General features: G+C 38.7%; 1 protein-coding gene across 1 annotated transcript in view; it reads right to left on the bottom strand.

The window, feature by feature from the left end:
- Positions 1-25,307, bottom strand: part of PAFAH1B1 (platelet activating factor acetylhydrolase 1b regulatory subunit 1) — a 49,584-nt gene extending 24,277 nt beyond the window's left edge. Inside the window, exon 1 of the mRNA XM_007937460.2 lies at positions 25,276-25,307. Coding sequence (XP_007935651.1) covers positions 25,276-25,307 — 32 coding nt within the window. The remainder of the gene's footprint in view (positions 1-25,275) is intronic.
- Positions 25,308-26,807: the final 1,500 nt, after the last annotated feature.

Raw genomic sequence — 26,807 nt, 5'->3', positions numbered from 1 at the left:
AGCTAGCAGAGACAGTCCACAGCACATTCATGGACACAGGGTTTGAAGAGAAGGTAAGTTTTTTGTTTTTTTTTTTAAATACAGAGAGAGGTTTATTATGTAATTTCAGAATGCCTAAAAATTAAGATCTCCTCTGCTAGACTAGTTTTATTTTAAATGTTCATTTTTAAATTTTTTATTGTGATTTGGGTGAAAGTTTACAAAGCAAATTCACTTTTCATGTAGCAGCTCACATATACTTTGTCTCCTGACATTAACTGCAATCTCCCACAATCCAACAGCTCCTCTCCTACTTCCTCCCCATGGTCTTCTCTTGCCTGTGTCCTTCCCTCCCATGCACTCCTGTCCCCTAAGCTGTGTCCCTGTGCACACACAGCCCTTCTATTTTCCCATGATTGATCTTTTTAAGCAGTGTATATACTTAATGTAAATGTTCAGCTCATATGCCTGTCTTTTGTTTGGCTGGAGCCATGGAAGTGGGTTCAATTCCAGACCTGAAGTGCAGCTAGGGACCACAGTCTCAGTGGTTTCACCAGGCTCTATCAGACCAGCAAACCTGGTCCCTTTTTTTGTTTGAGTTTTTGTTCTACATCGTTCTCCCTTTCTATCCATCATCTCCTACATAGATGCCCTCCAAATAGCTGACAGTGGGAGCCGGGCACCATCTAGTTCTTCTGGTCTCACAGTCATAGGCTGTGTTTTTGTGCTGCTCATACAACAGCCTGCACTCTTTTGGCATGTTCTACTAATAGATAACTTAATTCATTAAAACGATCTTTACACAGAGCTAAAATCTACTTCTTTTTCATTTCCACCAATGAGCCCTATTTGGGCCTTCCAAAACATGACAAAATAAGGTGGCAATAGCTCCCTCAATCTGATATTCCATCAAATATTTTGTGTTGGCGAAGCTTGTAAATTTCCCTTTGATCAGAATATCCCAATATAAGAGAAACAAAGAAGCTAAATGACGTATTTCTTAGCTTTATTTTTATTCTAAAAAAACAATAGCAAATAAAGAAGGAAATGTAAATAAACTCTGCTTGAACATACTACACACAGTATGCAACACTGAAGCTCATATAACTGATAAAGTATGTGTAACATGTATATATTTTAACAACTACAATCTCAGTGGATAATTTTTTGTAAAGGGAAGGCAGCTAAACAGTGATACTTTCCTAGGTAAGAATACTAAAAGGAGAAAAATGTAAAATGACTACTCTCTCTTTTTTTTTTGTAATTGACAGTATTTTTCTTATTAAAAATAGTTCCAACACTTTTGAGATTACCCATGCTACCTTTTTAGCATACAGTCCTCTTTACTATTTTCTGTTCATATGTTCACATGACCATGTATGCATATATAAGCCTTTTAAGTACCTTAACCTACTAATTTTATTCAACATGTGAAAATCTTCCCTTGTCAATATTTTTTTACATTATCAATTATTAGTGCTCAAACAATATTCTACTATACAGAAGCAGTGTATTTTCCTTAAGCTATTAATAACACTAAACTTTAATCTATTGCTGGATTTCAGGTTGTTTTTCACCATTTTAAACAATACTGCAAACAATATCTATATAAAGTCTTTTTCACTTCTTTACATCTAAGTCAAGAGGGATATATATTAGGGCATTTTGATAGCTATTGTCAAACTGCCCCCTAAAAAGGCTGTACCAATTTATGCTCATGTGAGCAGTTATGAATTTCCCTTTTTCATCTTTACTTTTCAAATATCCTTAGACTTTGCTTACAACTTTTATAGTAACAGACTAGATGCTAACTTTTTAAAACTTTTGTAATATACCCAAATTCTTTGTGGCTTAACCTAACATCTATATTTAAAAAAACACAAACTACTGCCATTGAATTAATTATGACTCATAGCAGCCTCCACCATAGGGCTTCCAAGGCTATAAATCTTTATGGAAGCAGATTGCCTCATCTTTCTCCTTGGAGTGGCTGGTGTGTTTGAACCACTGACCTTTTGATTAGTGGCTGAATGCTTTCACCACTACACCACTACAGCTCCTTCTTGTATTTTTTTTTTAAGATACATGTTAATCAAGCATGATAAATCAGAAAGATAGAGAAAATGCCAAATGTGCATAAAGCAGCATCTGAAAAATAGCTGTACTTTACATTTATACATTTAACAAAATTTTAAATCCAATAAGGGGTAACATACCAACATTCACTGTGTCATTTGATCCTAAAACCATTCTGCCACATTACTAGAGTTCATTACTCCCAATATTACATATTGGCAGACTGACTTACCTAAGACCACATAGCTAACCTTACCATCTACCTGTCATTTTGTCATACTTGAGTGGCTTGCATGTTGCTATGATGCTGGAAGCCATGCCACTAATATTCCAAGTACCAGGAGAGTCAAGGTTGGACAGGTTTTAATGGAGCTTTCAGATTAAGACAAGGAAAAATGCCTGGTGGTCTACTTCCAAAAATTAGCCGATGAAAACCTTATGGATCAAAACAAAACACTGTCTGACTCGCTTGCTTTGGATGTGTCATCAAGAGGGATCGATAACTAGAGGAAGACATCATGTTTGGGGAAGGAGAGGGTCAACAAGGGCACAGGAGACTCTTGGTGAGATGGACTGGCAACAGAACCACAAAGATGGACTTAAACATGCTGGCATTTGTGAGAATGATGTAGAACTGAGCAACATTCCTATTGCATGTAAGACTGCTATAAGTTGGAGTTGACTCAAAGCCAGCTCACTGTCTGTCTATCACAGTTATTATGTCATAAAATCAATTCCAACCAGTATTTCTTGGGAAGGGGGAATGGCTAAATAAGCAGAGCTCTGCATTCCCCTCCTTCAACCGGAGTAGTTCCCTTTGTATGTATTTCCATGTACTCTATTTCTTCATAAATTATTTAAAAATGCATTTATATAGCTCTTTTAAAAACCCTTATAATACAAATTCCTTAAAAATAGCTTTGACTCAGAAATTCACACTCTTAACCACTGGGCCTTACTGTTTTGGTAATGACCTTATGTGGGAGATGGGAGAGAACAGTTGATTTACAAGTTTCTGGCAGATGATGGTAACATTTACTTGGACGGGAAACACAGAAGAGACAAGTTCTGGTAGGAATATATAAGTTACGTTCTAAATCCTTTCAACTGAAGTAACTGTAAGACACATAAGAAAAGACAAATAGGAGACAACTGGATATACAGGCCAGAAGCTCAAAAGAAATCTGAAGAAAGGAACTTGGAAATAATACCACACCGGTATTATTAATAATAATACCAAACCATACAAGTGGTAAAAGACACTTAGAGAAAGAAACTTCAAAGAAATTAAGTGGACAACAATGACCAAGATCTGAGAGAAGGCAAAGAAGGTAACTCTAGAAAGTGTCTAAGTGAATCTGTGAAGAAGGTCCCTGCTGACCTTAGTAGGAGCAGATTCAGAACTTAAAATAGCCTCAAGTTTCTATTCCACAGTAAGGTAAACTATGGAAGTACTGTAAACTACTGGAGTTGAGACAGAGCAGTGAGGTTTGGGAAGGACAATATAATAGAATATATTCTCTCTCTCTTTCTATATATATAGCGAGAATATAATAATAGAATTCCATCTAATGAAAGTAAAATACTTAGTTACAAAATTTCTAACACCGTGACAAATTTATTGTAGGTACTTGCTTATGTAACAAAATACCACTGACAAGTGAGAGCTTAGAAAATGAAAGAGGTATCACATGATATTAATGACATAATATTGAACCATCAAAGAGGAACTATACAAAAATGTATGCAAAAGTACAGTCAATAAATTAGGGTTGAGGTTTAAATGAGTTTGCTAGCATTAAGGATCATTGTACAGCATACAAACAATATAAAAAGTCTATAGCCTAGTCCCAGGCGAGCTCTCATCAATTCTATTCCCGTATCGGATACTATTTAGTCACAGTTGCACTTCTTGTGCAGGTGAGAAAAAAGAAGATGGGACTCCATGGCCAGAAAACTTGTCACCACCACCACCACCACCCCATCTCTCAGTATCTAAGCCAACTATCTGCTCCAGTGAACAAATATGGAACTTACTCAGGCAAAATCTACTACCATTACTTAAAGTAAGAATTACGACTGAAGATTTTCTTGGTCTAAAAGCCTACAGGGTACCCTCTACAGCTGGCTACCAATATTTTCAGTTGCCGACCTAGAGTTGATCTTCGTCAGTTTTATTAAAGATGAAGACTTTTGTCTCTTTTGAAACAAGAAAATGGATTATAAACAAGTGAATACTAAGGCACAAATTTATGATAATCTCTCAAAGAAACTTAGTATACACAATTTAAATCAATCCTCCAGTAAATGAAAACCAAAACCAGTAACCCTGTCTAGAATCAGAGAAAATGGTTAAAAATCTAAAGAACTGAGATCAAAAACTTTTATCCATCCATACAGAAACTGGCTAAAGCTTAAATTTAAATATGGGATAACACCACACTGGAAATCATGTTGCTGTCTTTGAAAGAAACAAAGGAAAAATTACTACAATAACAAATGATAAGTTTTCTAAAGGATTCCAAGTTTACGAAAATATTAAGAATAGATTTTAAGCACTTTAGCTGACTTCCTACAGGACTTTAATTGTCCTTCTATGCCCAGGGATAATTTCTGTACCATTAGTCACAACACATCCCCATCACCATCCATCCACACACAGACTCACACTCTTAAAAAGGGAAGTATGATTTTAAAAGTTACTCTAAATGCTATGGATTGCTAGTTAAACAATACAACTTTAAAAAGACTGAATAACACCAACAATAAAAGCAGAATACTTTGTCACAGGTAAAGAGAGTGAGGCTCACAGGGCTTCTGTGACTTTTTGGCTAGCAAGTGGGAGAGCTGGAAATTAAATTCAGGTCATTTGAAGCCAAGTTGAGGATAACAATGTTTTTCCAACTGTGTACTCTAACTAGTAACCAAGGTTGAATAAAAATGTTCTAAGAGTTCTATAGATATTCCATTGTTTGTATGAGGAAATCCAAGATTGATTGATGTTCTCCTACCAGGCCCATTAAAAGGGATACATTGGAAAGGATGATCTCACATATTTCCAAAATTATGAAAGCCACAAATTAATGAAAACAATTGCATGATGAGTCTGGGATGGCTTCAGGGCTGTGAAGGAAATGGGAAGGTAACAGAGAAGCGTGCAGATTCACACAATCGGAGCACATCTTTACCACCCTGCCCCAGAAGGCATCCTTTCCTTATAACACCATTTTAAATAAATAGCAAGATGAACTATGTAGTCTTGGGGAAAATGTGAATAAATTCATTCTCAAAGAAACACTCATTCCATAAGCTGCTGCCACAAGACACCAATCAAGTTTCAGAAAGGTAACATGAGTTCTTAACTATGCTTGAAACGCCCAATGAGTCTTTAGGGAAAGAACAGCCCTGGTGTACCCAGGCCATGGGTTTTCCACCTCTCCAATCTAGTGTCCTCTGAGAAATCCATCTACTGGAAAGTTACAATTATCATCCTTCACACATCACACTTCAAGATACCTACTTCAAAGGAATTCCAGGATTCAATGACGCCCAGTCTTGGGACAAGGAGAAGTCTGGCAAGAGGTGACAGTAAGCCTTTATCCATTAATAGTGCAAAATAAAGGAGAATGAAATCTGGGCAAGTCATAATGAGTAGATCGTCATCTTCATCACTAAGCAAAAGAACATCTGCTTGTCAGTTTTCATCTCCCTTCAGCAGAGAGCTGGGTCAGAGGTAACATCCTGATACTTAACTCACCCTACCCTTATACCTCAGCAACAAAAGAACTGTCTGGCAAATAAGTAAACTGTGTTGGATTTACTTTTTTTTAAAAGCAAAACCATTATCATTGTTTATTCTCTTATTTAGATGAAATGTTCTGACTAATGGAGTCACAAAGTAGAAGGCAGGATGGTTCAGTTTTGATCCCACCATACCACTGCTTATGGTATTTTCTGCTATACCCTTTTTAACCTGTTAAGAAAAATAACTTTACTGAGCTCTGGTGGCGTAGTGCCAAGGCATCTGACTGCTAACCAGGTCAAACCCACCAGCCACTCCTCGGGAAGGAAGATTGGGCAATCTACTCCTGTGAAGATTTACCACCTCGGAAACCCAAAGGAGGTTGCTATGAGTTAGAATCGACTCGATGGCAGCGAGTTTGGTTTTTTATTGGTTATACATACACACACGCACACACACATATATGATTTGCACTAATTTGTTGTTTTAAATTACTGATACGCAAACATAGCGATGACTGATATTAAAAAGAAAGTTACGTTCAGTTTTATTTCCAAAGCCTTAGTTCTTCAGGAACTTGCAGCTTTTAAAACCTTTTCCACCTTTCCCTGAATATAAGTCTACACCATTGTCAAAAGGAGCTCTAGTGGTGTAACATATAAGGCATCTGGCTGTTAAACAGAAGGTCAGTGGTTCAAACCCATCAGCCACTCCATGGAAGGCAGATGGGGCAATCTACTTCTGTAAAGATTTATAGCCTCAGAAACCCAACAGGGGTCTCTCTATAAGACAGAATCAACTCAATGGCAGGGAGTTTGATTTTTGGTTTTAGTATGGGTCAAAGGGGGTGCTGTGGTTAAATTGCTCAGCTGCCAATCAAAAAGTTGGTGATCTAAACCCATGAGCCGCTCCACAGGAGAAAGATGTGGCAGTGTGTTTCTGTAAAGATCTATAGCCTTGGAAATGCTATGGAACAGTTCTCCTCTGTCCTTTAGGGTCACTATGAATTAGAATGAACTCAATGGCAACAGGGTATAGTAGAGTCCCCAGATAGTGCTGACTACTAATGTAAAGATTGGCAGTTTGAACCCATCCAATATTCCCATGAAAAAAAGACCCTGGAGATCTGCTTCAGTGAAAACTACAGCCAAGAGTCCTGAAAGCTAGTAAATGGGGAATGGGAAGTTTCTTTAATAAATGGTGCTGGCAAAACTGGATAGCCATTTGCAGAAAAATGAAACAAGATCCATACCTCACATGATGCATAAAAACTAACTCAAAATGAATCAAAGACTTAAACTCAAAATCTAAATGTATAAAGTTTATCAAAGAAAAAAAGGGAACTCATTTAGGGGCCCTATCACATGGCATGGGAGCTCTGATGGCATAGTGTCTAAGGCACTTGACTGCTAACCAGAAGGTTGGTGGTTCAAAACCACCAGCCACTCCTCGGAAGAAAGATTGGGCAATCTACTTCTGTAGTGATACAGCCTCAGAAACCCAAGGAGAGGTCGCTATGAGTCGGAGATGACACAACAGTACATGACAACAACAACAGCAGCAGCAACAACATCACATGGCATAAAACATAACTGAAAATGTACAGAGGGAAGAAGATAAACTAAATGACTGGGACCTTCTAAAAATTAAATTTTTAGAAGCATCAAAAGTCTTCTCCAATAGAGTAAAATGAGAACCTACAGATCAGGAAAAATTATTTGGCAATGAAGTACTTGACAAAGGACTTATCTCTAAACTTTATAAGAAAACTTCAACACCTCAACATCAAAAGACAAACAATCCAATTGAAAAATGGGCAGAAGGCATTAATAGATACTTCACCAAAGAAGATGTTCAGGCAGCCAACAAACACATGAAGATCATTAGCCATTAGAGAGCTGCAAATCAAAACTAGATATGATCTCATCCTAACAATATTAGCAAAGTTCAACAACACTAAAAATGACAAATGCTGGTGAGAATATGGAGACACAGGGACTCTCATACACTGCTGGTGGGATTGTAAAATGATACAAGCACTGTAGAAAATGGTATGGAACTTCCTTAAAAAGTTGGAAATAAAATATCATTTGATCCAGTAATCCTATCACTAGGTATACATCCTAAAGACGTGAAAACCAGGACACAAACAGATATATGCACACTCATCTTTGTCGAAGCACTATTCACAATAGCAAAGAGATGGAAACAACCTAAGTGCCCATCAACAGAAGAATGGATAACAAAACTATGGTACATACACACAATGGGACACTATGCATCACTCAAGAATAATGAATTCACAAAACACCTCATAACATGAGTGAACCTGGAAGACATTAATGCTGAATGAAGTAAGTCAATCACAGAAGGACAAGTATTATATGAGTCCACTACTGTAAAAAGGGAGCTCTGGTAGCATAGTGGCTAAGGCACTTGACTGCTCACCAGAAGGCTGGCGGTTCAAACCCACCAGCCACTCCTCAGAAGGAAGGTTGGGCAATCCTACTTCCGTAGTGATACTGCCTCGGAAACCCAAGGAGGGGTCGCTATGAGTCGGGGCCGACTCGACGGCAAATAACAACATAACAACAACAACTGTAAAAAAGTCAAGAAAACATTTATACATGGAAGGAAAATTTCTTTGCTGGTTACTAGGGATGGGAGGAGAGGGGAGGGGAAACTGCTAATTATGTAGGAGACAAGTATTGATATATACCAAAAGCCAGTGACCAGCACAATAACACTAAGGCAAAGGAAGACACCTAGAGGTACACATGAAGTACAGACAGCAAAGGTAAACACTTTTACATATACAATACTACATTACCAGTAATAATAAATATTAATCATCATATACCTGGATACATAGACAGGTTAAATGATCAGGTACGGGTACACAAAAAGGAATATACACATGTCTATATATAAAGCTTGGCAGATAATATTTCTACACATATATTTGTATGTATTATAAGGATGCCCATAAATGTAATAGAGCTAACAGGGAGCCAAGTTATGGCAACTTCTTAGCCACAGCAAAATATCTTGAGAGAGTGAGACACTACACTGGGCCTGTGTCATAGGAGACATCAAGCTCAACTGGCATAACATGGTACACAAAAACACTGTTCTACATTCTACTGTGGTGAGTAGCAACTGGAGTCTTAAAAACATGCAAGCGGCCATCTAAATGCAACAATGGGTCTCTCCTCATCCAGAGCAAACAAGAATGAAGAAAATCAAGGATGCATGGAAACAATTAGCCCAAGGGACCAGGGGACCATGAGGAACGAACCTCAGCCTACATGACTCTGAGACCAGAAGAACTACATGGTGCCCAGATACTGCTGTCAAATCACTTGGAGAGGGATCAAGACAGGAGATTGCAGATAAAATGGGAGAAAAATGTGGAACAAAACTCAAAATCATAAAAAAAGACCAGGCTTACTGGTCTGACAGAGATCAGTGAAACCCCCAAGGCTATGGCCCCAGTCACAATTCAGGCCTGCTAGTATCACTACCATTATTTAAAACTGCTCTAAAAGTAATTCATCTAAATAAGATATAAATATTAGAATGAGGTGGCACTGAGATGACACAAATGGTTGAAAAGATAGGACAGAAACAGATCGTGAAGGATATTCAAGGCGAAAAAAAGTAATTTAATGAAAGTGCTATTTTTTAAAGATCTATTTATCAGAAGTATGCAAGCAGATTAGAACAACTACAACCAGGAAGCCAACCCTGCAGTAAGTCAAGCTCTGAAGCATAAAAATGAAGATCACTTAAAATTAGGCCATATGCACAATAATCACCCTTAAGTACCTGGCTAAACATAGGTTCCATTTGTTAATGGAGCACTGTTTTCACCCTCTAGTGAATACACGGTATTCAATAATCTATAATATTGCTAATAATAGATTTTTAAAATTCATATGAGTCAAGGGGTAATACATGGTTGCCATTCTAGTGCTGCCTGATGAATCATTTACTTGTCCCTGGCCCCTATCCTCTTTTTAAATATCCTACCTGCGTCCCAGGAGCTCTGGCAGCATAGTGCCTAAGACACTTGACTGCTCACCAGAAGGCTGGCGGTTCAAACCCACCAGCCACTCCTCGGAAGGAAGGTTGGGCAATCTTACTTCCGTAGTGATACTGCCTCGGAAACCCAAGGAGGGGTCGCTATGAGTTGGGGCCGACTTGACGGCAAAACACCACCACCACCACCACCACCTGCATCCCAGGCCTGAGACGACCTCTAATCTCATGTACAAAATAGGAGCTTCAGGCATATAACTATCTCACTGTATCTTGATCATCTTTAGAGATGTATGGATTTCACTCTTTTACCAACAAATGTTAAGATATACTTTTTGAAGCGATTATTAATTTCTTAATTTTGGTTCAAGTCCACAATAAAACATGTATTTTTTTATTTACTGGTTTACTGTTTTTGCAAGGGTAACAGTGACAACAGGGAAAAATACCAATATTCCTACTATACAGGATGTCACATTATAATTTTTTCATCTGGCATGATAAAGATATGATGCATTCTATGGAATGAAATATTTGTAATTTAAAAACCTCCAAAGAATTTAACTTAAAAAAAAAAAAAAAAATTCCAGAGAACATAATAACAAACTAAGAACACTTTAGTTGTCTGTTGACTCAGAAAGCCCTTATTTTTACTTCAAGATAATACTCAGAAATATTAGTAAGTGTTATATGGGAAGTGATACCAGCAATATTGGTTCCACGATTATCATACGTCTGTTGTTGATTGTTTTTGTTGCCAATTTGTGACTTAGGAGACCCCACGTATTAGAGAGTAGAATTGTATAGTGCCTAAGGTATTTGACTGCTAACCAGAAGGTTGGCAGTTTAAACCCACTAGCCACTCCACAGAAGGAGGACTGGGTAATCTACTTCCATAAAGATTTACTGCCTCACAAACCCAAAGGGGGTTGCTGTATACTGGAATCAACTTGATGGCAGTGAGTTTGTTTTTTTTGTTTCATCTTTACAGAAGCAGTTTGCCAGACATTTACTTCCTCCGTGGAGCTGCTGCGTAGGTTTGAACGGCCAACTTTCACGTAAGCAGCTGATTTCAAACCACTTGTGGTACCCAGGCTCCTTCAACTAAATTTTTTAAAGCAAAAAAAAAAGACAAAACAAAACAAAAAAACTTTTGAAACGTATGGGGAATGTGGCTGAAAAAGACCTAGATTTGAGTCCCAAACCTACAACTCACTAATTGAACTTATAAACAAAGTTATTTAGGCACTCTGGTAGTGTAGTGCCTAAGGCACTTGACTGCTAACCAGAGGGCTGGTGGTTCAAGTCCACCAGCCACTTCTCAGAAGGAAGGTTGGGCAATCTACTTCTTTAGTGATAACGCCTCACTATGAGTCAGGTCCGACTCGATGGCACATAACAGCAACAATGACAGATCTCAATTTCCTCATTATATAAAAGAGTTGTTTAATTACGTGCCTAAACCCTAACTGGCCTGGACTGTATTACTGTCCAGCTGGTAAATTAATAGAACATATTTAAATATTAATACCCAATGCTTCACAGATTAGTTAACAATGTAAACCAGCACTACCATTTTGGAAAAGCATCTGAATGCATAAATTTTGAGACCCAGTGTTTCTATTCTGGGAGTTTTAATTAAAGACATATCCTAAATCAGAAAGATACAGGTATATGAATACTCATCAAAGCATTAATTACAATATAAAAGGTGAAACAATATAAATACAGGCAAACAAACCATGGAGATATTGCAGGTTCAGTTCTAAACCACCACAATAAAGTGAACATTGCAATAAAGCAAGCCACACAAGTTTTTGGTTTCCCAGTACATACAAAAGTTATCTTTACATTACTGTAGTCTATTAAGTGTGCAACAGTATCATGAGAAAGCTTGAATTATTGTGAGAATTACCAAAATGTGACACAGAAACACGAAGTGAGCACATGCTTTTGGAAAAATGGCTCCAACACACTTGCTTGATGCAGGGTTGCCACAAACCTTCAATTTATAAAAAATCCTATCTGTGAAGCACAATAAAGTGAAGCACAGTAAAACAAAGTATACCCGTATTTTAAAATAGAGGAATTAAGTTAAATAAGATATATGGTGCTGGCAAAACTGGATATGCATTTGCAGAAAAATATAATAAGATCTATACCTCACACTACAGACAAAAACTAATTCAAGATGGATCAAAGACCGAAACGTAAAATTTAAAACTATAAAAATCGTTAAAGAAAAAACAGGGGCAAATTAAGGGGCCCTAATTTATGGTATCAAACATAACCGAAAATTTACAAACAGCAGAAGATAAGCTAGATGATTAGGACCTTCTAAAAATTAAATTCTTACGCATATCAAAAGATTTTTCCAAAAGAGTAAAAAGAAAACCTACAGATTGGGGAAAATATTTGGCAACAACATATCCAACAAATGACTTATCTCTAAAATTTAAAGAAAACTTCAATATTTGAACAACAACAAAAAAACACAATTCAATTTAAAAACAGGATAAGCACATGAACAGATACTTCACCAAAGATATTGAAGAGGCCAACAAATACACTAATGGTAATCTTTACCCATTACAGAGAAGCAAATCAAAACAACAATGTGATATTATCTTACCCCAGCAATAAGAGCAAAGTTGAACAAGAAAGAAAACAACAAATGCTGTTGAGGGTGTGGAGAGACTGAAATTCTCATACACGGCTGGTGGGACTATAAAATGGTGCAAGCACTATAGACAGTGGTATAGCACTTCTTTAAAAAGTTAGAAATAGAAATACCATTTAATCTAACAATCCCACTACTAGGCATACACTCTAAAGAAATGAGAGCTGGGATATGGATAGATATACTCACACGCATATTCATTACAGCACTATCTACCATAGCAAAGAGATGGAAACAACCTAAATGCCCACCAACAGATGAAGGGATAAACAAACTATGGTACATACTACACAATGTAATACTATGCAAAGCTAAAGAATAACCTCTGTGGAACACCTTGCAATGTAGATGAACCTGGAGGACATTATGCCGAGTAAAATAAACCAAACACAAAAACAAATACTGTGAGTCCAAAACTGAAAAAACAAACTCACTGCCACTGAGTCAATTCTGACTCATAGCAACACCCCCTTTGGGTTCTGAGATGATAAATCTTTATGGAAATAGATTGCCCAATCTTCCTTCTGCAGAGTGGCTGATGGGTTTGAGCATCCAATCTTCTGGTTAGCAGTCAAATGCTTTAGACACTATGCCACCAGAGCTCCTCTGTATGAGTCCATTATTACAAAAAGTCAAGGAAAGGTTTACACACACACACACACACACACACACAAATTCTTTAATAGTTACCAGAGATGGAAGGTTAGGGGAGGGGAGGGAAAAATCACTAACTAGATGTGCAAAGTATTAATTTGGGTAAAAGGAAAGGCAATATACAAAAAAGGGGGTGACCAGTATAATATAACTAAGGAAAAGGAAAAAATGGAGAGTTATGTAAGAGTTACAGACAATAAAAGTAAATAGTATTATCATGCATTAAACAGTAATAACAAATACTAATCTACTAATGGATACATAGGTAGGCAGGATGATCAGGTATGGGGTAGGGGAACAGGACTGTACCCACAACCATACATGAGTTTCACAGATAATATTCTACATAAATATTTGTATGTGCTGTAAAAATATCCATGTATAAAAGCAAACGGGGCAAAGATATGAAACTTCTTAGCATGAATAAAACATCTTCAAAGAATGAGTTGCTAGGGCTAGGGGCTCAGGACTGTATTTGTGGGTGGCATCAAGGTCAACTGGACTAAAAGACTGTGTCCACAAAGACCGTGTGTTCTACATCCTACCTCGGTGAACAGCAAATGTGGTCTTTAAAAAAGACTGCAAATAGCCATCTAAAGGGCAACTATTTGTCTCTTCTAACTGAAAGCAAAGACAAGTGAAGAAAATCAAAGACACAAGGAAACAGTAGGACCATAGGTTTAATGATCACGTGAACTCCAGCCTCTGCGACCCTGAGAGCAGAACTAGATGGTGCCCGGCTACCACTGCTGACTGCTCTGAAAGCAGGGATCACAAAAGGAGGTTGTGGTAGTTAAGGCTGTGTGTCCACTTGGCTGGGATGTGATTTTGAGTGGCTTGGCAGCTGGATGTAGTTATTCCCCATGATGAGAAGGAATGTGGTATAATCACCTCCTTGGTAGCATCTGCTACGAGCAGCTTATCAGTTGAAATGGAGTTGCCTTCAGGGTGTGGCCCGCTTCCAGTATATATGGAGAAGCTTAGGGAAAGGTCTCTAGCTTTTAGCTTATTTTGGATGCTGCGTTTGGCCCATCATCACCTCCAGTTCCTGCCATAGTGCCTGCCAATTTTGAGATTGTTGTCTTCACAGCCTTACAGCCTATGAGCCAACAATCTGCCATTTTGTCTGCCCTTCTGGATTCAGCAGCCTCAGCAGCCAGCAGCTGCATGAGTCAGGAGAAGCTTCTAGTATGTTCCAGTGGGCCTGGCAGGCAGAGCTAAAGCCCAATGTCGAGGAGCCTCTACCCAGAATCCAAAGAGACAAAGTCTTCTTCTAGAGCTGGCACTCTGAACTCTGACTTCGAGCCTCCTAAATATAAGAGATGGAGCTCTGGTAGCGTAGTGCCTATGGCACTTGCCTGCTAAACAGAAAGCTGGCGGTTCAAACCCACCAGCCGCTCCTTGGAAGGAAGATGGGGCAATGTACTTCCATACTGATACTGCCTCGGAAACCAAAGGAGGGGTTGCTATGAGTCGGGTTCGACTCAACAGCACATGACAACAACAAACTATAATAGAATAAATTGCTGTTGTTAAAGCCATCGACTTGTATTTCTGTTATAGCAGCACTAGACAACCAAGACAGAAGTCCTGGATAGAGTGGGAGAAAAATCATGACAAAGACCTGGCTACTGCTTTGACAGACACTGGTAGATCCCCAGACAGTATGACACTTAGACATCTTTCAAGCCTGGAACCAAATTCAGCCTACGGCTCAACTTTCAGCAACCCTAACACCAAGGAGGTATACACTCATTCAAACAATGAACTATAAGAAATATCGAAAGAGTAACATTTGCACAGGGATAAAGTTCACAAGGAAAGAAGGATGAAGGGAAATGCTAAACACAGGAAAGAAGTGGGAAGAGTGCTACTGTACTGTGGAGATTGCAATCAATGTCATGAAACAAAATGTGTTATGAATTGTTGAATGAAAAGCCAATTTGCTCTGTAAATTTTCACCCAAATCCCCCCCCTCCAGAGTTCAACTTTACTGTAATCACAGAAACAAAAATCAAAACAGTGAAATATAAATTATTTTTGAAATCTATTAAACTTTCTTCTATTAATTTTAGTATTTTTAAACAGATTCTTGAGTTCTCTAGATAACCATATCATATGGGGAAAAAATCTGCCATCTCTTTTTTTGTATCTATGCCTATATTTAGTTTTCTTGTTTTAATGAATTGATCAGTGCATTTACAACAGGGTTATAAAATGATAGCTCCAAGGGCAAATTGTTCTTGAATTTAATTGTATCATTAAATATAAGGTAAGGTGTTGACTACCGATTTGTTTCTCAATTTAATAAATAATCCTCCCAAACTTAAAAAGATTTTTAATTTTTAAATAAGAATTATATTTAGACAGAATCTTATCTGATGGCATTCTGATGCGTGTTGTTGTTACTGCCACTGACTTGATCCTGACTCACAGTATCCCACGTGTGCAGAAGAGTCGTTCCAAAGGGGTTTCTGGGCTGTGACCTTTCAGAAGCAGGTCACCAGGCCTGTCTTCTGAGGCATCTTCAGACAATTCTAACTGCTTAACTGTTTGTGCCACACAAGAACTCCATTTTAATAGACAGGATGATTAAATACTATTTCTTGAACTTGCTGAATTACATGAAAATCTTCTGATACTGAATCATCCCTTTGTTCCTGTAATACAGCCTATTTGGTCATGATATATTATTTAATATACTTTTATATTCTTTTTGCTGCTACTTTTTTTAGAATGTCTGCTTTTGTTTATTAATAAGACTAGTTTACAGTTATCATAGCTTTTGATATTATGCAATGCTAACTTCATAAAAAGAACTTTTTCCAAGGCTTAGAGTAGTTTAAACAGCATAGGAATTACCTTTGAAGCTTGAAAAGGCTCATCCTGAGAAGGCTTCAGTTATTTTTTCAAATGTTTCCATAGTTTTCTACCTATTCAGGTATTTTACTTCTAGAGTCCATGTTTTTTGAATAGGATGACTCAAAATAATCAAGATATGGATTCACCTCCAAAATACTTAATAAATTTAATCCATTCTCAAATCAAATTTATGGCTTTTTAAAATTTCAGTATAATGATTTTAAAGTTTATCCAAACCAAAAAAACCAAATTCACTGTGCTTGAGTTGGATCTGACTCACAGTGACCCCCTCTGTGGGTTTCTGAGGTGGTATCACTACAGAAATAGACTGCCCAACAGTCCTTCCAAGGAGTGGCTGGTGGGTTTGAACCGCCAACCTTCTGGTTAGCAGTCAAATGCCTTAGGCACTACGTCACCAGAGCTCCTAAAGTTTATCTTGTTGTTGTTGTTAAGTGCCGTGGAGTCGTTTCCGACTCATAGCGACCCCATGCACAGCAGAACGAAACACTGTCCGATCCCGTGCCAGCCCCACATCCCTGCTATACTTGAGCCCATCATCACAGCCACCGTGTCAATCCATCTTGTTGAAGGCCTCCCCCTCTTTCGTTGACCCTCCACCCTACCAAGCATGACACCCTTCTCCAGGGAATGGTCCCTTCTTACAACATGACCAAAATAGGTGAGACGAAGTCTGGCCATTCTTGCTTCCAAGGAGCATTCTGGCTGCACTTCCTCCAGGACAGATCTGTTAGTTCTTTTAGCAGTCCATGGTACTTTCAGCATTCTTCGCCAGCACCACAACTCAAAAGCATCAACTCTTCTTCGGTCTTCCTTATTCATTGTCCAGCTCTTACATGCATACGAGGCGATTGGAAGTATCATGGCTTGTGTCAGGCGCACCTTAGTCCTCAAGGAGATATCCTTGCTCCTCAGCATTTGAAACAGTTCCTTCACAGTTGACTTTCCCAATGCTACACGTCGTCTAATGTCCTGACTGCTGCTTCCATTGGCATCGATTGTAGAACCAAGCAACGTGAATTCCTTGACAACCTCAATCTTCTCTCCATTTATTGTGATGCTGCTCATTGGTCCAGTTGTGAGGATTTTTGTTTTCTTTATGTTAAGATGTAATCCATACTGCAGACTGTATTCTTCAACCTTCATCAGTAGGTGCCTTAAGTCATCCTCACTTTCAGCAAGCAAAGTTGTATCGTCTGCGTATCTCAGGTTGTTAATGATTCTTCCTCCAATCCTGATACCATCGTTTTTCTTCATATACTCCAGCTTCTCGGATTATTTGCTCAGCATATAGACTGAGTAAGTGTGGAGAAAGAATACAACCCTGACGCACTCCCTTCTTGATTTTAAACCATGTAGTGTCCCCTTGTTCTGTTCGAACGACAGCCTCCTGGTCAAGGTACAGATTCCTCATGAGTACAAGTTTATCTAGAAGAACACAAACTTGAGAAGAAAAACTGCAAAACACAAAAAGCTAGAATTCATTATCTGATGTTGAAATTTTTTACAAAACTACAAGACTCAAAACTATTTTTCTAGGGCTGGTGGGTTCCAACCACAAACCTTTTGGTTAGCAGCCCAATGCTTTAACCATAGTCCCACCAGAGCTCCCCAAATAATAGCAAAGATTTAAAAAAAAAAAAAAAAAACAGAAAACAAAAATGCTGGCAAGGGTGTGGGGAGGCAGGAACTCTTATACACCGTTGGTAGGACTGTGAAATGGTACATCCACTGTAGAAAATGGTACAATGCTTCTTTAAAAAGTCAGAAATACCATCTGAACCAAAAATCCTAATACTAGGTAGTATCCCAGAGAAATAAGAGCTGTGACACTAACAGATACACGCATTTATTCACTGCAGCATTGTTCACGATAGCAAAAAGATGGAAACCTCCTAAGTGCCTATCAATGGATAAAGGGATAAACAAACTATGGTACATACATACAATGCAATACTATGCAACATCAAAAAATAATGATGAGTCCATGAAACATCTCACAACATGGATGAACCGGGAGGAAATTATGCTGAGTGAAATAAGTCAATCACAAAACAACAAATATTATATGAAGGCACTATTACGAAAAGTCAAGAAAGGTTTATGCACAGAAAGAAACATTCTTTGGTGGTTACTGGGAATGGGAGGGGGATGGAGAGAAAATCACTAACTAGATACTAGACATATTAACTTGGGTGAAGGGAAAGGCAACACCTAGTAAAGGGGAAGTCAGCACAGAATGACCAAGACAAAGGAAGACAATGGGAGGTACGTAAGAGCAGAAGGCAACAATGGTAAGTAATACTATTATATACACAATCCTTCCATAACAAACAGTAATTTATGAGTAGATACATAGGTAGATATGTAAGCTGAACAGCTGTGGGATGGCCTATGGAAACACACACACAGGAGCACATATAGGCTTGGCAGAGGATATTTTTACATACATATTTGTATGTGCTACAAATATATCCAGATATATATATAGTAGAGGATACAGGGGCAAAGTTATGCAAACTTGTTTCTGTTGTTGTTAGGTGCTGTCGAGTCATCTCTGACTCACAGCAACCCCATGCACAGAACAAAACACTCTCCGGTCCTGTGCCAGCTCCATGATCCTTGCTATACCTGAGCCCACTGTTGTAGCCACTTGTCAATCCATCTTGTGGAGGGCCTTCACCCCCTTCATTGACCCTCCACTTTACCAAGCGTGATATCCTTCTCCAGGGAATGGTCCCTTCTGACAACATGACCAAAGCAGGTGAGGCAAAGTCTGGCTATTCTCTCTTCCAAGAAGCATTCTGGCTGGACTGCTTCCAGGACAGATTTGTTAGTTCTTTTAGCAGTCCATGGTACTTTCAGGATTCTTCGTCAGCACCACAACTCAAAAGCAGCAACTCTTCTTTGGTCTTCCTTATTCATTGTCCAGCTCTCACATGCATATGAAATGACTGAAAACACTATGACTTGTGTCAGGCGCACCTTAGTCTTCAAGGAGCTATCTCTGCTTTTCAACACTCGAAAGAGGTGTTTTGCAGCAGATCTGCCCAGTGCTATACGTCATCTGGTATCCTGAGTGTTGGTTCCATTGGTGTTGACTACAGAACCAAGTAATATGAAGTCTTCGACAACTTCAATCCTAGAAACAGAGGGGGATTCTCACTGCCACCAAGAGAGAAGAGCTGGAGGTGAAGTGGAGCACGTCCTTGGACCCGAGATCCCTGCGCTGGACTTCCTTGGCTGAGAGACACCCTGGCAGAGAGACAGCGGCAGTGGAACTAAGATGCAGGAGTCATAGCAGTGGGCTTACCTAGACCACTGAGCAAGAAAGATTTACTGCCTTGGAAATCCAGTGGGGGTTGCTATGAATCGGAATCGAATCAATGGCAGTGGCTTTGGTTTTTGGCTCGTGTTTCTTTTATATTCCAACGGGGGAAATTATTAGAAGTCATCAATAATTTTAAATTTAAATGTTAACAAATACTGCCAAAATGTCCTCCAAGAATATGATTACAATTCTACCCTCTGGTTAGTTTCCTCTTGTTTTTATGTGCCATCGAGTTGGACCCAACTCATAGCGACCCCTCCTTGGGTTTCCAAGGTGGTATCACTATGGAAGTATATTGCCCAACCTTCCTTCTGAGGAGTGGCTGGTGGGTTTGAACTGCCAGCCTTCTGGTTTAGCAGTTAAATGGCTTAGGCACTACGCCACTGGAGTTCCTTTGTTAGTTTCCTAGCAACCAGGGCTCCTTTAAACCTCGTAGTTTGTGGTATTTTGTTATAGCAGCCCTGTTAAGTTTCCTAGGGCTGCTATAACAAAACACCACAAACTATAGAAGCCCTGGGGGTGCAGTAGCTAACTGCTCAGCTGTTATCTCAAAGGTTGATGGTTTAGACCAACTAGCCGCTCTTAGGGAGAAAGATGTGGTAGTCTGCTTCCATAAAGATTATAGTCTTGGAAACCCTATGGGACAGTTCTACTCTGTCCTATAGGATCAATACAAGTCCAAATTGACTTGCTAGCAACAGGTTTGTTTTCTGGTTACTGAGGTGGCTGTGGAGCACAGTATGCTAACTCAGAGGTTGTCATCGACGACAACTGGTTATACGGTTTAAGAACACAGAAATTTATTCTCTCACAGTTCTGGAGGCTTAGTAGTCTGAATTCAAGGTGCTAGTAAGACCATGTTCTCTCTGAGGGCTTCAGAAGATACCTCTTATTGCTCCCAGCTTCTGGCAGGCCCAGGTATTTCTTGGTTTGTGGCAACATAACTCTATTCTGTTTCCCTCTTCACATGACCATCTTCCCTCTATCTTCATGCTGACCTTCTACTCTATCTTTTGTCTTTTTTATAAGGACACCAGAAGGAGTGCTGGTGGCACAGTGCCTAAGGCATTTGACTGCTAACCAGAAGGTTGGTGGTTGAAACCCACGAGCCACTCAGTGGGAGGAAGACGGGTCAATCTACTTCTGTAAGACTTACTTCCTTGGAAACCCAACAGGGGTAGCTATGAGATGGAATCTACTTGATGGCAGTGAGAAGGATATCTGAGTCATGAAGAGATTAAGATCAACCCTAATGATCTCATCTTAACTAATCACATCTGCAATGACCCTATTTCCAATAAATATTATATTCACTCAAAACAACAATGAGATACAATCTTGTTCCAGCACTAGTAGCAAAGTTCAACGAGACAGAAAATAACAAATGCTGGCGAGGATATGGAGAGATTGGGACTCTCATACACTGCTGTTGGGACTGTAAAATGATACAATCATTGTGGAAAGCAGTATGGCAATTACTTCAAAAGTTGGAACTAGAAATACCATTTGACCCAGCTATTCCATTACTAGGTATATATCCTGAAGAAGTGAGAGCCATGACAAGAACAGATATATGCACACCCATGTTCATCACAGCACTATTTACGATAGCCAAAAGATGGAAACAGCCTAGGTGTCCATCAACTGAGGAATGGATATCCAAACAATGGAATACTATGCAATCCTAAAGAATAATGTAGAATCTGCAAAACACCGCATAATGTGGATGAACTTGGAGGACATTATACTGAGTGAAATAAGTCAATCACAAAAGGACAAATACTGTATTAGTCCATTACTGTAAAAGTTAAGGAAACATTTATCTATGGAAGGATGTTTTCTTTGTTGGTTACCAGGGGTGGGAGGGAAAGGGAGGGAATACTGTTAGATAGATAGAGATAAGTTTTGATTTGGGTGAAGAGAAGGGCAATGTACCAAAAGTGAGTGATCAATATAGTGGCACTGAGAAGAGAAAGACATAGAGAGGTACGTGGGAAGTACAGACAACAATGATGAACCCTTTTCTGCATATAGTACGGCGTGGTCAGTGAAGGCAAACACAGGTATATGGGTAGATAGATGGGTGGACAGGCTGAAATATCAGGTATGTCTATGAAGTGGGGAGTGCACTCAAGAACATGTATAGGGTTGGCAGACAATGGTCCTATAACTTTATGTGTATGATCTGAATTCCCAGGTATATAATGGAGCTGACAAGGGGCAAGGTTATAGTCACTGCTTAGTCACAGCCAGCTACCCAGAGGGACTGAGCAGTTGAACCTGTGGGCTCGGGACCATAGTCGCAGAGGACATCAAGCTCAATTGGCATAACACACTACACAAAACATTGTTCCACCTCCTACTGTGGCGAGTAGTGACTGGGATCTTAAAAGCTTGCAAGCTACTATCTAGATGCAATGATGGGTCTCTCCTCGTCCAGAGCCAACAAGAATGAAGAAAACCAAAAATTCATGGCAACAATTAGTCCTAGTGACTGGTACACCATCCGATCTGCAGCCTATATGACTATGAGACCAGAACTAGATGGTGCCCGGCTACTACTATCAACCACTTGGAAGAGGATCTATGTAGGAGATCCTGGATAGACAGCGAGAACGATGTGGAACAAAACTCAAAATCATTTGGGGAAAAAAAAAAAAAAAAAAAGGAGGGGGGGGACCAGGTTTGCTGGCCCAATAGAGCCTGGTGAAACCAATGAGACTATGGCCCCTAGCTGCCTATCAGGTCTGGAATTGAACACATGCCTGTGGCTTCCAGCCAAACAAAAGACAGGCATATGAGTTGAACATTTACCTAAGGTAGATACACTCCTTGGAGAGAACAATCATGGGAGAAAGAAGGGCTGCTTATGCACAGGGAGGCAGTTCAGGGGGCAGGAGTGCATGGAGGGATGGACACAGGGAAGAGGTAACTATGGGGAGGAAGTGGGAGGGGAGCTGTTGCATTGTGGTAAATTGTGGTCAATGTCATGAGACAAAGTGTACGTGAACTGCTGTATGGAAAGTGTATTTGCTCTGTAAACTTTCACCCAAATCACAAAGAAAGAAAAAAAAAAAAAAACATTATATTCACAAGTACAGAGATAGGGATTCAACATATATTTTTGGGAGACAAAATTCAACTCATGATATATTCTGACCTCCTAAGTGCACAGAGTATACTCTTTATACGTTATCCTACACTAGTTTAAAAAATAAGAAACTTTTAAAAATGAATCTACAATCAAATTACCTTTTATATAACTCACCTCAAAGAGATAGATTTATTACTACCTAAAATCCGTAAGTCCTGCTTTATACTCTAGATCCCAGTATCTACTTTTATTAGATTACATCATATTTATATTCAATCATCTTTCCAGCTATTTGGAATTCTGATTCAGTTCTTAAATATACGTTACAGCTTCATGTAATTTACAAAACTGATAGACTGCTCTCCATTATTTTTAAAACTTGAAACAAGACAAAGTTCAATGGTTCAAATGTCTCATTAGATACAACCACTCTTTTGCACTATTAATATCATTCAGTTCACATTTATCCATCTTGTTTACAAGGGTATTTCTTAAAATACTTTTCTGAAAACCAGTGTACATACAGTTCACGGGTTATAAATGTCCAATGTCCAAATTACAAATTAAGTATAACTCAGTCACCCCTGCAAAGCCCACTATATTTAAAATCTGAGGTACAGACAATGGTTTGTAATAACAAACAGGCACTACTTTGTCATGTCTATCCAAAGATCATATAATTATTGTACAGTTATGTTAAATATTTTAGTGTGTCTGTGTTTCTTTAATGTTTCTTATGCATAGAAAAGGACATTACATACTAAGGTAAACATCTGACTAACTGACATTAGATACCAACTGTACCTAACCATTCTGACTTATATACAAAAAAATTTGACTTAGGAATGGGACTCGTTCATAATCTGGGGACTGCCTGTACTATGTATGTAACACTCACCCTATATACCACATTAGTAACATGTCAAAAAAATGGAATGGTATCAGGATTACCCCCAGGATTGGAAGCCAAGAAGAGAAATGTTTTTAACATACTTTTATATGACTGTTCTATTTATCATGTATATGATACTTTCATTTAAGAAAAAAAATTAAAATCTTAAAGGAAATACAGTCTGATCAGACTTACTCTCTGCAAACCCAGGCTGGGTCAACAATAATAATTTAAAGAGGAATAATTTAAAGGTTAATTCACACTTGACTTTTTTCCTTATAAATCTCATTCTCTCAATAAAGGGATGTAGTTCATTGGGACAGAAGACCTGAAATCATTTAAACCAGCAAGTATTCTCTTAAAATCTCTTTATCCATCTTAGGTTTTAATTTCTCTTACCAAAGGTCATTCTGGCCTTCTCAGTCTAACAAACCTCCTCCTTAACAGAGAACAGGAAGCAAAATAATAGATTTATTGAAAATGAAGATAAGAGAAAGAATACTATGAAGACCTAGGCAGAAAACCATGGAAAGTAACAAGCTGATCTAAAACTTCTCCATTACAACTTAAAAAATTGATTAACTACAGTTTTTGTATAGAAGAAAATCCATTAAACTTCTACTGTTATTTATACATATTCTTCACCTACACAAATAGAATGCTATAGTATAGCAGTGGTCAAGCTATTTCATGCCACTCTCCTTCACATATTTACATTAACTATCATGATTAGCCACCTAATAATGTAACAAAGCAAAGGAAAGGCATCAACCAAAAAAACAAAACAAAAAAACTTTTCATTTTTTAACATATGGATTCCAGACAAAAAAAAATTTTTTTAATCATGTAATGAATATATTTAAAAGGTAAGCACACCATAAAACTTAACCCAAATAATTTGTTTTTATTTATACACAATAAAGTGACATGGCTAAATAATGCTATGTCAAAAGTTAGATTCAGTTTTAAAATCAGACCAAATTGCCCAAACCGATATTTAAACACTGGTAACAATAGCTTAAGGAGTTCTGCTAGCGCAGTGGTTAAGGCATTTAGCTGCTAACCAAAAGGTCGGTGGTTCAAACCCACAGGCCATTCCACAGAACAAAGATAGAAAAGCCTGCTTCCATAAATATTTACAGCCTTGGAAACCTAATGTGGGTCACTATGAGTCAGAATTGACTCAATGGCAGTCAAGTTTGGTTTTCTGGTTTAACAACAGCTTTAAAGGAGCCCTTGTTGGTGCAACAGTTAAGCACTCGGCTGCTAACTGATAGGTTGCTGGTTCAAATCCACCAGCCACTCCGTGGGAGAAAAGACCTAGCAATGTCTTCCTAAAGACTGTTGTTGTTGTTCTTGTTGTTATGTGCCATCGAGTCAGCCCTGACTCATAGCGACCCCTCCTTGGGTTTCCAAGGCAGTATCACTACGGAAGTAGGATTGCCCAACCTTCCTTCCAAGGAGTGGCTGGTGGGTTTGAACCACCAGCCGTCTGGTTAGCAGGCAAGTGTCTTAGCCACCATGCTACCAGAGCTCCCTTAGACTGTTGTTGTTGTTGTTATGTGCCGTCGAGTCGGCCCCGACTCATAGCGACCCCTCCTTGGGTTTCCGAGGCAGTATCACTACGGAAGTAGGATTGCCCAACCTTCCTTCCGAGGAGTGGCTGGTGGGTTTGAACCGCCAGCCATCTGATTAGCAGGCAAGTGTCTTAGCCACCATGCTACCAGAGCTCCCTTAGACTACAGCCTAGGAAATCCTAGGAGCCAGTTCTACTCTATCATACAGGGCCCCTGTAAATTGGAATCAACTCAAAGGCAGACAACAGCTGTATTAATCTTTGAAAGGCTACTACTTTGCCCCTTTTGAGAATGGATTGTTTTTAAAAGCACAAAACAGAGTAACTTACAGTTCATCTCGTTGTCTCTGGGACAGCACCATTTTGGCTGTAATGTCAAGCTTATCTGATTTAGTGGTATCTCCCTCCTTTGGGAACTTAAAAAGTTTTGTGATCCCTGGATTTACACAGTTAAATATGCCACCAAGTGGCTTCCACGCAGGGGAAAATGATCCTTTTACAAGTGAATCCAACCAGAAATCGGGAGATATTCAACAAGTAAGGTTCATTCCACCTAAGGAAAAAAAGAAAAGAAAGATTATTTCTTTCACTTAAAATTTAAATTATTTCTAAACTATTATTTGCAGTCAACACTTTAAGGGATGAGGTTTACAGTGATGCTAATAAAATATTAGATGATATTTTCAATCTACTGTGAAAATCAATGCCAAAATACATATTTTACTTGAATTATTTTTAAGTTCACTGAGCCAAACAGCACTATTTTTAAATTTAATACGTCTTCATCCATTCCCAACCACGTCACAGGGCTAGATACAGTGGTTATCAATTTTATTACACTTCATATAACAAATACTTCTCTAGAAGACCACAAATCTTCCAGATTTATATTTGATAAAATCAAATTTTCTAATTTACAAAACAAGTATAACCAGAAAAAAGTAAAACAGATAAAGACGTCACAAACTGTACACAAACCAAACAGTGATGATCATAACTGAAGTAAGCCTCAAGGCTGAATGTCAGCCACCAATAACGGCTGACATCATTTGTAATGTAAATATCTACTTAGTAATCTCATGCCCTCTTAACCAATGCACTTAATCAAGAAACCAATTTAATATCATTTTCAATTTATTCTGTGTCCCTTAAGCATGTGTTATAAAAACAAGACACATAATGGACTACTTTAAATTCTATGTCCTCACAAAGTTATCCACTTCTCTAACATAATTTTTGGATATTAGTTAACAGTCTTTCAGAGCTCTTTGTAACAAAACCACCAAACCAAACACACTGCTGTCAAGTTGATTCCGACTCATAGCGACCCCCACTGGGTTTCTGAGGTGTTAAATCTTTACGGAAGTAGACTGCTTAGTCTTTCTTCTGCGAAGTGGCTGGTGAGTTTGAACCACCAACCTTTATGGTTAGCAGTCATAAACCTTAGGCAACTGTGCTACCAGACCTCCTTCTTTTTAAAACTAGGACCACATAAAATCAATTTCTATACAGTATCTAGGAGCTCTGGTGGCATAGTGCCTAAGGCATTTGACTGCTAACCAGAAGGCTGGCGGTTCAAACCCACCAGCCACTCCTGGGAAAGAAAGTTGAGTGATCTACTTCCGTGGTGATACCACCTCGGAAACCCAAGAAGGGGTCCCTATGAGTCAGATCTAATTCGATGGCAGTGAGTTTGGTTTTTTTTGGTTTTATACAATATCTAAAAGGCATTGCTGTCAAATCAATGACAGCAAATGGAGATAAAAGTGGGATAAATAATTACTGTATTTCTTAATCATTCTTTAAATTTCTTATTTTACAAAAAAAGGGAGGGAGAAGAGTGCTCAGTTTGTCTTATCACA

Source organism: Orycteropus afer, unplaced genomic scaffold (assembly GCF_000298275.1).
Source record: "Orycteropus afer afer isolate SDZICR_OR568_19922 unplaced genomic scaffold, OryAfe1.0 scaffold00042, whole genome shotgun sequence".
NCBI classification, from domain to species: Eukaryota; Metazoa; Chordata; class Mammalia; order Tubulidentata; family Orycteropodidae; genus Orycteropus; species Orycteropus afer.
This window is presented reverse-complemented; position numbering and strand designations above follow the sequence as displayed.